The sequence below is a fragment of the Chrysochloris asiatica genome, unplaced genomic scaffold, assembly GCF_000296735.1.
Source record: "Chrysochloris asiatica unplaced genomic scaffold, ChrAsi1.0 scaffold00075, whole genome shotgun sequence".
In the NCBI taxonomy this organism is placed as follows: Eukaryota; Metazoa; Chordata; class Mammalia; order Afrosoricida; family Chrysochloridae; genus Chrysochloris; species Chrysochloris asiatica.
In genome coordinates, this window is record NW_006408593.1 from 13,553,805 (window position 1) to 13,567,774 (window position 13,970).

General features: G+C 40.5%; 1 protein-coding gene across 3 annotated transcripts in view; it reads right to left on the reverse strand.

Annotated features, from left to right (window-relative positions):
* CELF1 (CUGBP, Elav-like family member 1) overlaps window positions 1–13,970 on the reverse strand; it is a 104,079-nt gene that overhangs the window by 26,790 nt on the left and 63,319 nt on the right. Inside the window, exon 1 of one of the 3 annotated variants that reach the window (XM_006865094.1) lies at window positions 10,254–10,324. The exons of 1 other annotated variant lie outside the window; for it this stretch is intronic. In XM_006865094.1, the coding sequence (XP_006865156.1) occupies window positions 10,254–10,324 (71 nt within the window). Of the gene's footprint in view, window positions 1–10,253; window positions 10,402–13,970 lie in introns of those variants that run through there. One more of the 3 variants, XM_006865095.1, reaches the window with a different exon arrangement.

Genomic DNA, 13,970 nt, shown 5'->3' on the forward strand with positions numbered 1-13,970 from the left:
CATTGTTTCGTTCTGCTGTGCATGGGGTCGCTATGAGTCGGTTCCGACTCGATGGCACCTGACAACAACAACATGCAGATCAAATAAGTACGGTAAAAGAATACAGCCCTAATGTACATCTTTCCTGATTTTATATCATTCACTAATCCCTTGTTCTGTTCAAACGACTACCTCTTGGTCTATGACATCCTCTGTGCCACTAAAGTGCCTTATGTTCTAAACATCCAACCATAAATAGAATGTTCATTTTCTTTACAGGGAAAATAATCATTTATTTCTTTGCTGCTATCTTTTAAACAGTTTTTGAAGAGCCTTCAGAATGCAAAATCCATTAAAGTATTCAACAGACTCTCTTTTAATAGCTAACTCTCTTAAAACTGCATATTACAGGGGCTATTTTCACCTCACCTTTGGTGACTCTGTTGTGTACCATCAAGTAGGTTCTGACTCATAACAACACTGTATAGGGTTTCCAATAGCATCTGGTGGGACTGAACCCCTAACCTTGTGGTTAACAGTCCAGTGCTGTTCAGGTTTCCAAGACTGTAAGTCTTTATGGGAGCAGAAAGCCTCATCTTTCTCCCACTGCTGACCGTTCAGGTTAGCAGCCCAGCTCATAATCCACTGTGCTACCAGGGCTCCTGTGCACAAAAAGGGCTCTCAAATTTGAGAAGAGCTATATCCTCTCCTAAGGAGCTCTGGTAGCGTAGTGGTTACGAAATTGGGCTGCTAACCTCAGGGACAGCAGTTCGAAACTACCAGCTATTTCGCGGGAGAAAGATGAGGCTTTCTGTTCCAGTAAAGATTTACAGCCTCCCCACGGCACATAACAACAACAACAACAATGATCATTTGACTTCCACGGGATCAATCTACCATCCTTTGTTTCGTTAAAGTGTTTGGAATGCATTGTTTCATTGGTATTCCTTTAATCTACTAATTTAAAACCATCTGTGTCAGGTCCTTGCAAAACTATAATGTTATAGCTGCTTTTGGAAGCCTAATTCTAATGTGCCAACAGAAACTACAATACCAGGATAAAAAAGTCCTGTGACTAGTTAGACAATGGGTATCACTCCCTAGAATCTGCCCCCAACAACTTTAATTACCAGCTTTAATACCATTTTATTAAAATGTTGCTAATCTTTAATCATATTTCTATTCTAGGAAGGGTTAACACAGAGCCCCAGCAGTGCTCAAAATATGCTTTGATGATATGGAAGCTGACAGCAATTTCTGAAAGAGGCAGGGGTTTATTAACTTGTACAACATGGGTGAAACTGCTCCCAGCTTGTCCCTTCCGTCTGTGTTTGTGTGCCAATTCTAAATTTTCTACATCATTCTCTATTACAGATGTATAAAGGCAGTCAATATATGTGGATTCTAGTTTAGCCAAAAATTCAGTGGCGATCCAAGATAGTCTTTTTCCTTTTTTTATGAGGGAGCTTCAAAAAGTTCATGGAAAACAGAATTAAATGATGATTAAAGCTCTCTTGTACTCTCCAAGTCTTATTCCACTTCATGTCCAACTACTCCATAAGCTCCCTTCCCCCAAGTACACCAACTCAGTCTCCTAGAGTAGCATTAGTCTAAGCCTTTATCAACTTCTGTACCAAGTAAATTTTATATCTTCTCAATCAACAAGAATAAAAAAGAGAATACAAAATACAAGCTCATACATGACTATTTTATTTTTCTAATAACTTGTATTTTACAAAAGTTATCAGCAAGAGCAGGGGGAAGGACAGGGTACTGCACAGAGCACAGCAAATTCTCAGAGCAGGTTCTAGATGCTGTGGACATCACACAACTGGAGTTCTACAGGGACATTTTCCTACCTCTGATTTACTGTACACTTATACAGGCTGGGCACTATGTACAGTGTGGCATACACTGGTGAATGACAAAAGCATGAGGTATTTCCTTGGAATTCATGAAGACAGAAATTTACACGGCTCTATCAGGTAGTCCTAAGGAGCTCTGGTAACACAGTGGTTACAAATCAGGCTGCGAGCTGCAAGGTCAGCAGTTGGAAACTACCAGCTGTTCTGCGGGAGAAAGATGAGACTTTCTGCTCCTGTAAAGATTTACAGCCTTGGAAACCCTGTACAGGGTTGCTATGAGTCAGAACCAACTCGACGGCACTAAACAACAACAACAATCAGGTAGTCCTAAGGAGCTCTGGCAGCATAGTGGTTATGAATTGGGCCGCGAACCTTAAGGTCAGCAGTTTGAAACTATCAGCTGTTCCACGGAAGAAAGACGAGGCTTTCTGCTCCTATAAAGATTTACAGCCCTGGAAACCCTGTACAGGGTCGCTATGAGTCGGAAGTAACTCAACGGCACATAACCACCACCACCACCACCAGGTAGTCCTGGTATGGCACTGTGGGTTAATGCACTGGACTGCAAAGTCAGTTTGAACCACAGGTTGGTGGTTCAAGCTTACCAGCCACTCCTCAGAAATAAACCCCACTTGTACTTCTTGTTGTTGTTAATGTCCTTGAGTCAGTTTTGACCAACAGCGACCCTGTATAGGGTATCCAAGGAGCAGGTGGTGAGCTTGAACCGCCAACCTTACAGTTCCAAAAGGCTTCGCAGTCTGGCGCATTATTAACCCACAGTGCCACACCAGGACTCTGTCATGTACTTAGATATACGTTAAAAAAAAGTTACAACCTTTCCCAGTAACTGCACTATGTTTGAAGAGATGAGAAGCAATACTCCTCCATCCACCCACCTCCCCCCACAGTATGCACAGTGACTTTAACGTTCAAAGAAGTAACCACTACATTAAAAAAGCCACCTGGAGAGAAGACTCCCACTGTGATATGACTAGGTCATAGATCACTAAATCCATTCTCAAATCTGTGCCTTACCTCCCCAGTAAAGAGAGGCTCCTCAGGGTCAATGACTGTGAATTAGATATATGAAGGGGAAAATGAAATCCAAAGATAATGAAATATTGCCATGAACCTTTTGAAGTCCGCCCCTCATGTTTATTAAGCCCATTCAAGATCCAATGAACTCAGTCACCACCTGAGAGGTGCTGTCATTCCCAAGAGGTAAGTTGGGAATGGAGTGAAAGAGAAAAACCAAGCCCTGCAAAGGGAAAGGAGGACATAAGGAAGGAGAGAGAGTTTCAGGGGGAAAGCACGGTGTCACCCACCTCTTGTTTCTGGTTCAGGCAGCAGAAGCAATAAGAGCAGATATGACCCAAAGAGGTTACCCAATAAGAAAAAGCAACTATGAGAAATCACAGCTAAAGGCTGCTTTGACTAACTTAATCTTTGATGAAACAAGACAGAGAAACTAGAACAGGCAACCAATAGGGAAGAGAAACAAGGGTGGGAACAACAAAGAGCTTTATTTTCAAAGCATTTATTTCTTTTTTAACATTTTTTTAATAAATGTTTTATTGTGAATTGTGTGATAGTCTACATGGGAGAACATTAGTTTTACATTCATTCTATCATCTATCGTTTCGTTGGCATAGTTACCATCCCGTCCATGCATCCTCACCCAACCAAAGGGTGTTACCCTGTAAGCCTGTACCATCCCCCCACCACAGTCCTCAGCCCCTTTCCATCTTGGGATCCCAAGTCCCCAGCCACACCATCTCTTGACGTCATCTTCTCTGCCTCCATCTCAGGCCTCATTGCTTCTCTGGGTAGGATACTGCTCTCCACTCTTCTCCATTGATGGTCCCAGGGTCCTCTGCTCCTAGACTGAAAAGTTAATCACTTCCCTCCATGCTACAAAATGTCCACCTTTAGATTTCCAACCCTCACAATCAGTCCTGATAACAATTATTCACTACTGCATCACAAGAGACCCATCTGTATTTCGTTTCATCAGCTCTTCCTGGACAGGCTGGATACGAATCACTGGATCCACGCCCTTTGGATCTAGGTTCCCTCTTGAAAGCTTGTAAGCCAGTCACTTCTTACCTTTGTATCCCTCCCCCCATTTTGGGTAGCCAATGTCCAAGTTGCCCATCCCTGTCTACCCTTTGTGTGGAGGGGTGGGAATAGTTCTTGCAAGCATTTATTTCTTGAAAATTCTTAAATTCTTTCTTCTCTTTCTCATCTCAAAACTGCCTCAAAAAATCCCAGGACCTACTGCAAAGATAACCTAAGGCAATACTTCCCCAACCTCTGGCCCAAGCAAACTATAGGGGGGGTGGGGGTGGGGCACGGGTCTAGTCTTACCCAATGGCAAGTCAATTCAGTGGCTGGCCAGAAACCCAAGACTCATGATCTATGCCTAAAGCAGAAAGTCAACATACAAAAACAAAAGAAACAGAACTGGCCACCTGTGTTTCTCTATACCTGCACTTAGTGACATAAGAGTCACTAGCCACATATGGCTATTTAAATTTAATTTTGAAAAGTCAGATCCATGATCACACAACATGATTCATATGGAACTGATTTGGATGGATTGTACACATAAAAACTTTTGAAACTGTCAACTGCTGTGTTCTCTACAACATGAGGAAAATTTTCAAAATAAAAATGTTTCCCAGTCACACCTGCTCCATGTGGATGTGACTGGTGGCTACTACATTGGACAGCAGAAATACTGAACAGTTTCATCATCACAGAAAGTGCTATGTTCTGCAGAAACAGGAACTGGCTAATAGAAACAGGCAGGTAGTGGTGAAGTCAGAAGCAGCAAAGTTATAACTACAGTGTGAATTAAGACAACAAAATGATAGGCTGTGGCAAGAAATAGCAGAGGTCATGCTACAACATAAATGAACCTTGACAAGATTATGCTAAATGAAAGAAGGCCACAATGTTTGACTTCCTTTATATGAATGCCCAGAATTAGCTAATCTAAAGACAAAAAGTAGACCAGCAGTTATTCAGGGTGATGCAGTGGTTAAGCAGGCAAACCAGTAAGTCAGCGGCTGGAACACACCTAGAGGCTCCCTGAAAGAAAAGACCTGGCGATCTGCTCCCATAAAGAATCATTATAGCTTTTAGATGCTGACAAGTTGGTTCTGACTCCTAACAACCCGATGTAGAATAAAATTAAATACTGCTAGGAGAGCTGTGAAGCCCACTGTTGCCATCACTAGGTCAATCACCTCAGTGAGGGCCATTACTTTTTCACTGACCCTCTATTAAGCATGATGTCCTTCCCCAGGAACTAGTTCCTCCTGATAATATGTCCAAAGTACAAGAGACAAACTTTACCATTCTCACTTCTAAGGAACATTCTGGGTGTACTTCTTTCAATACAAATTTGAGCATTCTGCTTCCAGTCGATGGTATATTCTTTGTTAACACCATGTTCAAAGGCATCAATTCTTCTTAGGTCTTCATTATTCATTTTCCAGATTTCACATGCATATGAGGTAATTGAAAATACCAATAGTCCTCAAAATGACATCTTTCCTTTTTAACACTTTAAAAGAGATTTTTGTTTTCTTTATGTTAAGGTGCAATCCATACTTAAAGCTGAAGTCTTTGATCTTCATCAGGAAGTGCTTCAAATCCTCTTCACTTTCAACAAGCAAGGTGTGTCATCTGTATACCACAGGCTGTTAATGAGCCTTTCTTTCTCCAATCCTGATGCTGCTTTCTTCTTCACCAAATCCCATTTTCGTACTATTTGTTCAGCCTATGTATGGTGAAACAATACAATTCTGACACACATCTTTCCTGATTTTAAACCATGTACTATCCCATTTTCTGTCTGAATAATTGCCTCTTGGTCTGTGTAAAGTTTCACATGAGCACAATTTAGTGTTCTGAAATAATCATTTTTTTTGCAATGTTATTCATAGTTTCTTAAGATCCACACTGTCGAATGCCTTTGAGTAGTCAATAAAACACAAGTAAACATCATTCCAGTATTCTCTGCTTTCGCCCAAGCTCCATATGGTGTTAGTAATATGCCTCAATCCGTGCCCTCCTCTTAATCTAGCTTGAATTCTGGCAGTTCCCTTCTGATGTAGTGCTACAATAATTTTTAATTATCTTCAGCACAACTTTACTTGTGTGTGATATGATACTGTTTGACAATTTCTGCATTCTGTTGTATTTTGCCTTTCTTTGGAATGGACACAAATATGGATCTCTTCCAGTCAATAGCAGTCTTCCAAATTTCTTGGCATAGATAAGTGAGTACTTCCAGCATAGCATCCATTTGTTAAAACACTTCAGTTGGTGTTATGTCAATTCGGGAGCTTTGTTTTTTGCAATGCTTTCAGTCAGCTGGGACGTCTGCTTCATTATAACTTGTTCTTGATCATATACTATCTCTTGAAATGACTGGACATTGACCAATTCTTTTTTAAGCAAATGGAAAGTGCTATATAACATGGAAGGATGGGAGCCTGGCCTGAATAAGGGGCAATGGAGCAATGGTAAGTACTTATAACGGAGGGGAGAGAAGAGTGAGACGGTATCAGAATGGTAGAAGAAGAACTTGAGAAAATTAGGATATATAAAAACAAAAAACATATTAGAAAAAAGAAACCATGAGAAAATTAATGAGAATTAAGAAGTGGATTGGAAAGACACTGTGAAGGACTTTTCCTGTTATAATGATGGAATTGGACTTTATTCCAAGATTTTAAGGCAAGAAAATGATCAGATTTGTCATTTAAAAGATGCTTGGCCAGCATATGATCAAGAGTCAGTGATATTGAAGGAAGAAGTCCAAGGTGCATTGAGGGAACCGGCAAAGAACAAGGCACCAGGAATTGATGGAATAAAAATTGAAATCTTTCAAGAAAGTGAGGTGGCACAGGGGGCACTCACTCATCTCTGCCAAGAAATTTGGAAGACAACTATCTGGCTGACTGATCAGAAGAGATGCGTATTTGTGACCATTCCAAAGAGAGGAATGTGGAAGTCATCAGACATGTGTTTTGATCCATGTACAGATTCCTCATGATCACAATTCACATGGGATATCAAAGAGATTGTCCGATGAAATCTACAAACCATCGGACAATCTCTTTGATATCCCATGTGAATAAAAGTTTTACTAAAGGTAATACAGAAACAGCAGCAACCATACATTGACAGAGAACTTCACAGGTTCTAGCCAGATTCAGACGAGGACATGGAATTAGGGATATCATTGCTGATGTCTGATGGATCTTGGCTGAAAGCAGAAAACACCAGAAAGAAGTTTGCCTGTACTTTATTGACTATGCAAAGACTTTCGATTGTGTGGATTATGACAAGCTATGGACAACACTGCAAAGTATGAGTATTCCAGAACACTTAATTGTGCTCACGAGGAATCTGTACATGGACCAAGATGCAGTTATTCAAACAGAAAATGGGAAAACTGAAAATGTTAGATGCTCTGAATTAAATTGTGCACCCTCAAATATGTGTAATAAATTATAACTTCTTTGCCTATGGCTATTTAAAAAAAAAAAAGATGCCTAGCAATAATCTGAAACAAAGTGAGATCAGGAGGCTTTAGCATTAACTAGCTCCTAAGAGGTTAGGGTTGATGCTAGGCAATGCTGAGAAACTTAAGGGGCAGGCTCAGGATAAGTAGAGTTCAGGAGATATTGGAAGAGGGAGGCGGGAAGAGATAATTATAAAGATCCAAGAATCAGAGAAGCACATCAGTGTTCCCTTAAGTAAAGGAAGAGATCTGAGACACAACCCCTGGAAAACACCCACATCCTAGGGTGTGAACAAAACAAGAGGTACCAATGGAAGTTGATGACTGATCAGAGAATAGAATCAATGAAACTCTTTACCAATAGGTGTAGGAATTAAAACCCAGGTCCCAGACTTTTTTAGAGCTCCTCTACTGAGAATTCAAGGAGAAAAAGTAGCAATACACATCGTTCGCAAGAACTTTCTTCTTCTCAGTTTCTCGTGGATAACTAGTCAGGTTGCTATCCTCAAGGTCAGCAGTTTGAAACCACCAGTTGTTCCACAGGAGAAAGACAAGGCTTTCTGCTCCTGTAAAGATTTACAGCCTTGGAAACCCTATGCAGTGTCTCTATGAGTTGGAACCAACTCCACGGCACATAGCCACCATGTAGTGTTTTGGCATATGAAACCCATGGGAGTGGCCCCAAGAACTTGAATGTGAGGAAAAATAAGGAGCATATACCCAAGGGTGATATCAACTGTCCTTGTCCACTGCAAATGAATAAATTCCAACTCATAGCAACAACTATAGGGCGCAGTAGGACTACCCCCATAAAGTTTCTAAGACTATAAATCTTTACAAAAGCACATTGCTACATCTTTCTCACACAGAGAGCTGGAAGGTTTGAACTGCCAACCTTTTGGTTTCTAAACACTGCACCCCCAGGCCATTCAGTTGTCCCTGTTGTTGCTACTATTAAATGCCACAGAGTTAATTCCAACTCATAGAGACCCTGTATAGGGAAGTGTCCAACAATAAGCCAAGCGTGGCATACACATACAATGGCATATTAGTCAAATATAAAGAGAAATGAAGTTCTGATACATGCTACCACATGAATGAAAACGTTATGAAAAGTGAAATAATGCAGACACAAAAGTGTATCATCACACTCATAAAATGTATCTAGAATATGTAAATGACCAGAGACAAAAGTAGATTTGTAGTTTATAGGAGCTGTTTGGGGACTGCGGGGGATGGAAATTATGGCTTACTAAAAAACAGGGTGGAAAAAAACTCCACATAAAACACTTACTAAAATACAGATCCTTGTAGCATAAGAATTTCTAGACATGCATCCAGAAAACTGTGTTTTTATGCTCCAGGTGACTTTCATAAGTGGTTTACTGTCCACACTTCATTGAATATTTAATACAACCGCTTAAAATGAGAAAATATGCTGAGGAAATGTTTTTGTGTCTAAGGGTTAGCCACACTGGGCAGTGGGGCAAAGAATAGAGAGAAAATGCTACAAATGTTACAATGAAAGATAATTTAAACCACAAAATCTTATTTGCAGGGCTCATATATATGGGACATGGGGATATCTTTATTATGTATTAATCTTTAAGATGGTATTCACTGTAATTTCATGTTATGGACTGTTAACTGAAGGTCAGCAGTTCAAACCCACCAACCACTTCTTGGAAACCCTATAGAGGGTAGCTATGAGACGAAATCAACTAGACAGTACTTAAAAACAACAATAGTAAAATAAAACTTCAGTTGTAAAGAACCCTCATAAAAAGGTGTATCTGAATTGCCATTCTTTGGGGGATTACATGATACATCTCAAAAGAAGAAGCCGGCTAACTTTGAGGACCCCAAAACTATTCCACAATGAGTTGCTGGGTATCAGCTATTAGGGGTACACTTGTTACACCTAATCTCATCTTTCTCCCATGGAACAGCTGGTAGTTTCAAACTGCTTGCAGTTCCACGGGGCAAAGATGAGACTTTCTGCTCCTGAAAAGATTTACAGCCTCTGAAACCCTGTACAGGGTCGCTATGAGTCAGAATCGACTCCCCGGCACATTACCACCACCACCACCACCACCCTTAATCTCAGGACGGACTGATTTGCACATGGAGGCCTGAATTCAAAGGCTTACACTAACACCTGTCATCTAGGGTACAGCCCACCATTTAATAGTCCTGGCTTTGAATAAGACTCATTTGAGGTCCCAAGATACTTTGAAGCATAGTTAGACTGGTTAAAGCAACTTTAATCTGGAAGTGCAGATGTGTCCTTCCAAAATTTATTTGGGCAAATTGCCTATCAAGATTGATCCAGTTTTGTTTTTGGAGCCACCTAATGTTCCTTAAATCATGTGCTGAGTTGCATTTCCAAGTAGATTGGGGAAAACATCAAAGTTCAGGGTTACGCTTTGCATGTCAATACAGAACACTGTACACAATCCTAAGTACATCTAGCTACCAGTCTCCTCTTCAGTATGAGAAGAGAGAAAGAAAAACCTTCCTTGTATACTCAATGCTAAGCAAAAAAGCTACAGTTAAGAAAATACCTTGGAATCTATTATCATATGGAAAACACTACAGCTTGAAAGGACTGGAACTAGCACTCTTGAGCTAATTGTGTTGCTGGTCAAATACCAAGTGCACCCTTATGGAAAGAACTCAGTTACAGCATCAAGGAAACTAGCAGACATGAGACAGAACCATGGTACAATAAAAACCATAATGGCTTGAGAGAATCTAGATTTTAGCTTCCTCACCCATGTTTTACTTCCCTCATCAGCTTCATCAAATAACAAAAGAAAACAGGCCAATGCCTCCACTTATTATAAAAATGAGACAACAAAAATACTTACATGGAACTGGAATTCAAAGAGCAATGATCCACCATCATTTCTGGAAGGAAATCCAACTTAAATGCAGCCATCACCTCACTCTCCCCCTTCCAAAGCCAGTGATATTAAACTTGCTGCACTTGTCTGATCCACAAATACACACAGCTTTAGTTTCCTGGGCCCCACAAAAAAACACAAAGTGCAAACAGGAGCTCAGAGACACACACAGTAAGTGCCACAGATATAGACAGGCAAGACAGGGGGAAGAAGACGGAATTAGGGGTTGAAAGGGGGATATGACCATATGAAGGGAGGTTCAGCCTAGCACACAATGAAAGTGCTGATGCACCAGGCTTGTTTTGTGTGATTTTCCCTGGCGAAGCAGTACTAAATGCACTGTCAGATAAATACAGTGTCAGATCCATGAAGACAGCAGTGGCTAACGGAGCAGAAGAAATACCAACTTGTTTCACATCCTCCAAACTCCTCCCTGCAATGCATTTTTGAGGACTCCCAAAGCCTGAAACTACCTGAAGCAAAAAATGTTCTCCTCATGTGGGCTGCATATGTTTCTGGAAGTACGAACTTGGGTTGTTGACCTTGGTTTCCAGCACAGTTTCCATGTGCCAAAGGAAGCAGCGGTCTAAACTAATTTCAAAAGAGTAGTGAGTGGAAAAAGGAACTAGCCACCAGTAACTTACCACACTTGTACAACACAGCAAAGTGTGCTACCTAACCTCATTGGGGTGAAGGACTTTACAAAATCCTTGGCTCCTGGAGACATTCATTAGGAGGCACAGGTAAACATTTTTAACTAACTCGGAATTGTAATTTGTCATAGAATAAAATGGAATAGTAACATCCTGCTTCCTGTTTCAGGGAAAGGAAATGTCTTCAATTTTCTGACCTTTGATTTTTGCTTTGTTTTTATTTTTTATTTTTTAGTTAAAAAAATAAAAAACAAAGCACCACAATGACAACAATGAACTGGAGCCTACCGGGAAAGATGTTAGGAAGGACAGGGGAATGTAGGCTGTCTCATTCTCTCCTCCTTGAAACTGTTGCTAAAACCATGAATAGTGACTGTAACACATAACAATTCTATTATGGGTGAGCAGTAGAGATGGATATACTTAGTAAGCAAGGCAGATGTGGTGCTCCCATTCTCAATTTAGCTCCACATCCCCCCAAACAACAAATGGTGGCATTTCAATATTTAGGCAGTGACTCTAAAACTGTCTCTCTGAAGGTTCCCAAATTTCACAGGTCTTTCCATTTTTAACATTAGGGTTGCCTTACCTCAGTTTTCACCCCAGCTCAGTTACTAACACAGGCAACTCAGAAAGAGATGTGCAGCCCATGAAGAGGTAAATAAATAAATTCCTAAACACACAGCTACTTAAAGAAAGAAAGAAAAGACAGATGGCATCAACCGAAAACTTCTAATTGGCATAACAATGGCAGCTACCCATAGATACTTTTTTTTCCTGCCCAACATTCAGGCCTAACCATCTCACCATCCCACATCTAGAACTATAATGGCAGCTTGTTTTCTATTTTGTCAGAGGTCCTGGCTCATTCGATCTGGTCTTTTTGAAACAGAAGTGACAGGGGCCCTTTTCCACTGTATCATGAGGGAGCAAACACAGGCTGCAAGTGAAGGAAGCTGTGTAACTGACACAGTACACACTTGACCAGGCTGCGGCAGGCAGAACATGTAACCTTAGCTAGGACTGGTTGGGTTGTTGTTGTTGTTAAGTGCCATCGAGTCGGGTCCGACCCATAGCGACCCTGTACAGGGTTTCCAAGGGTGTAAATCTTTACGGGAGTAGAAAGCCTTATCTTTCTCCCGCGGAGTGGCTGGTAGTTTCAAACCACTGACCTTAAGGTTCGCAGCCCGATTCGTAACCACTACGCTACCAGAGCTCCTTAGGACTGGTTGGGTAAGGGTTAGTTTTGTCCTAGTTTCTCCTAAGTACCCTGGCATTGGACAACTCTCCCTACAGAAAGGAGTAGCTTTGTGAGGTCAGTCAAATTAAACTTTCTCTATTTGAAATAAATTTTAGAAGCTCGATTTATACTATAGCTAAAACGGAAAGCAGGGTGTGGAGGGCCCACAAATTCTTTGTATTTATACGGCTATTAAAATCCATTTTACAATGTATAAAGCAAGACTCCTTTAAAACCTACAAGATGGAAATGCTATTACTCAAAGGAGGGGTGCTCCTTTCTAGGGAGGTCACAATAGTTATCCAGTATAATTAAATTTAACATGCTGTGGGAAAAGAAAGTATAGAAATTAAAGTCACTCAGTTTTAGAAAAGAGTTACAAAGTTAAGTGATAATAAAATAATGGGAATATGAAATTTAAAAGTAGAACTCTAAATCCTGCTGTGGTGCTGTGAGTTAATGCGCTGCAATGCAAAGTTATTTGAACTGTAATGTGAGCAGTTCAAGCTCACCAGTTGCTCCTTGGAAATCCCTATGGATCAGAACCCACTTGACAGCACTTAACAACAACATTCACAGAAAACAGTGGTTTTTTATTATTTTGTTTTAATTTCTTAATAAGATACTCACTCCAGGCTGTCCCACAAAGGATGCTTTAAAAATAGATACATACCTGGGGTGAGATTAAGTATAACCAAGGCTGCATTATAATACTTTGTCCTCTCACTCAGGTTACTTTCATGGTTCCCTCCTCCTCTTTCTCTAAGGAGTCCTAATGGCATTTTAGGATAAGCACTGGACTGCTAACTACAAAGTCCACATTCAAACCCACCAGCCAGTTTTTGAAAAGATGAGGCTTTCCACTCCTGAAAAGACTTAATCTCAGAAACCCTATATAGATTTGATATGAGTCAGAATCCACTCAATGTCATTGGATTTGATTTTGATCATTCACGGTTGTCTGTTTTCTTTGCCCTGAATATTCTCTACTTCACTTACAAGATATCATTGTTCTTCTTATTTTATTTTTGGCTTTTATTTTAAAGCCTGATTATTCCAGGGTAAAAGCAGTCAGCCTGCTTTAGCATAAGATCTCAAACATGGAAAATGATCAGTACAGACAAGGGAAACACTCAAAAAAGAATAGCACACTCTGCATTTCAAATGCTGGAATGGAATAAACAAAAGGAAAATGTTATAAGATTGGATTCGAAGAGAAATGCTAGGAACCATAGCATTTCTTTTACCAAAAGGTGAAAGACCAGGGAAACCAGAGTTGTAAAAAGCCTAGGTAGCACATGGAAACTTCAGGCTACCCTTTTTTTTTTTTTTTTTTTTTTTTAAAGAGCTTAAGTTTTTTTGTTTTTGTTTTTTAACTTTCTATTGTGCATCGAATGAAGGTTTACAGAGAGGATCATCAGTTTTACAGTCAACAAATCATGTACTTTGTTTCTTCTCAATGACCGCAATTCCATCCATTATCAACAGTTACCCCAATTCCCCACTGTGGTTCTTATTTTCATTTTCTACCCCCCTCCTTCCTATCACTTGTCATGTTGCTCTTATGGTCCTGAATGGCTGACCAGTCCATGGTGAGCATACCTTGTTGACCCCCTAATACCCACCTATCTACTGCTTGGCTGAAAGTGGCCCACAAGGGTGAATTCCGTTCTAAACGTAAAGCATGGTCAAGGACCTCGTCTCAGATTCCTCCAGTTTCTTCCTGACCCATAGCAACCCTGTGAAGGGCTTCCAAGGAGCAGCTGGTGAGTCTGAACCACTGATCTT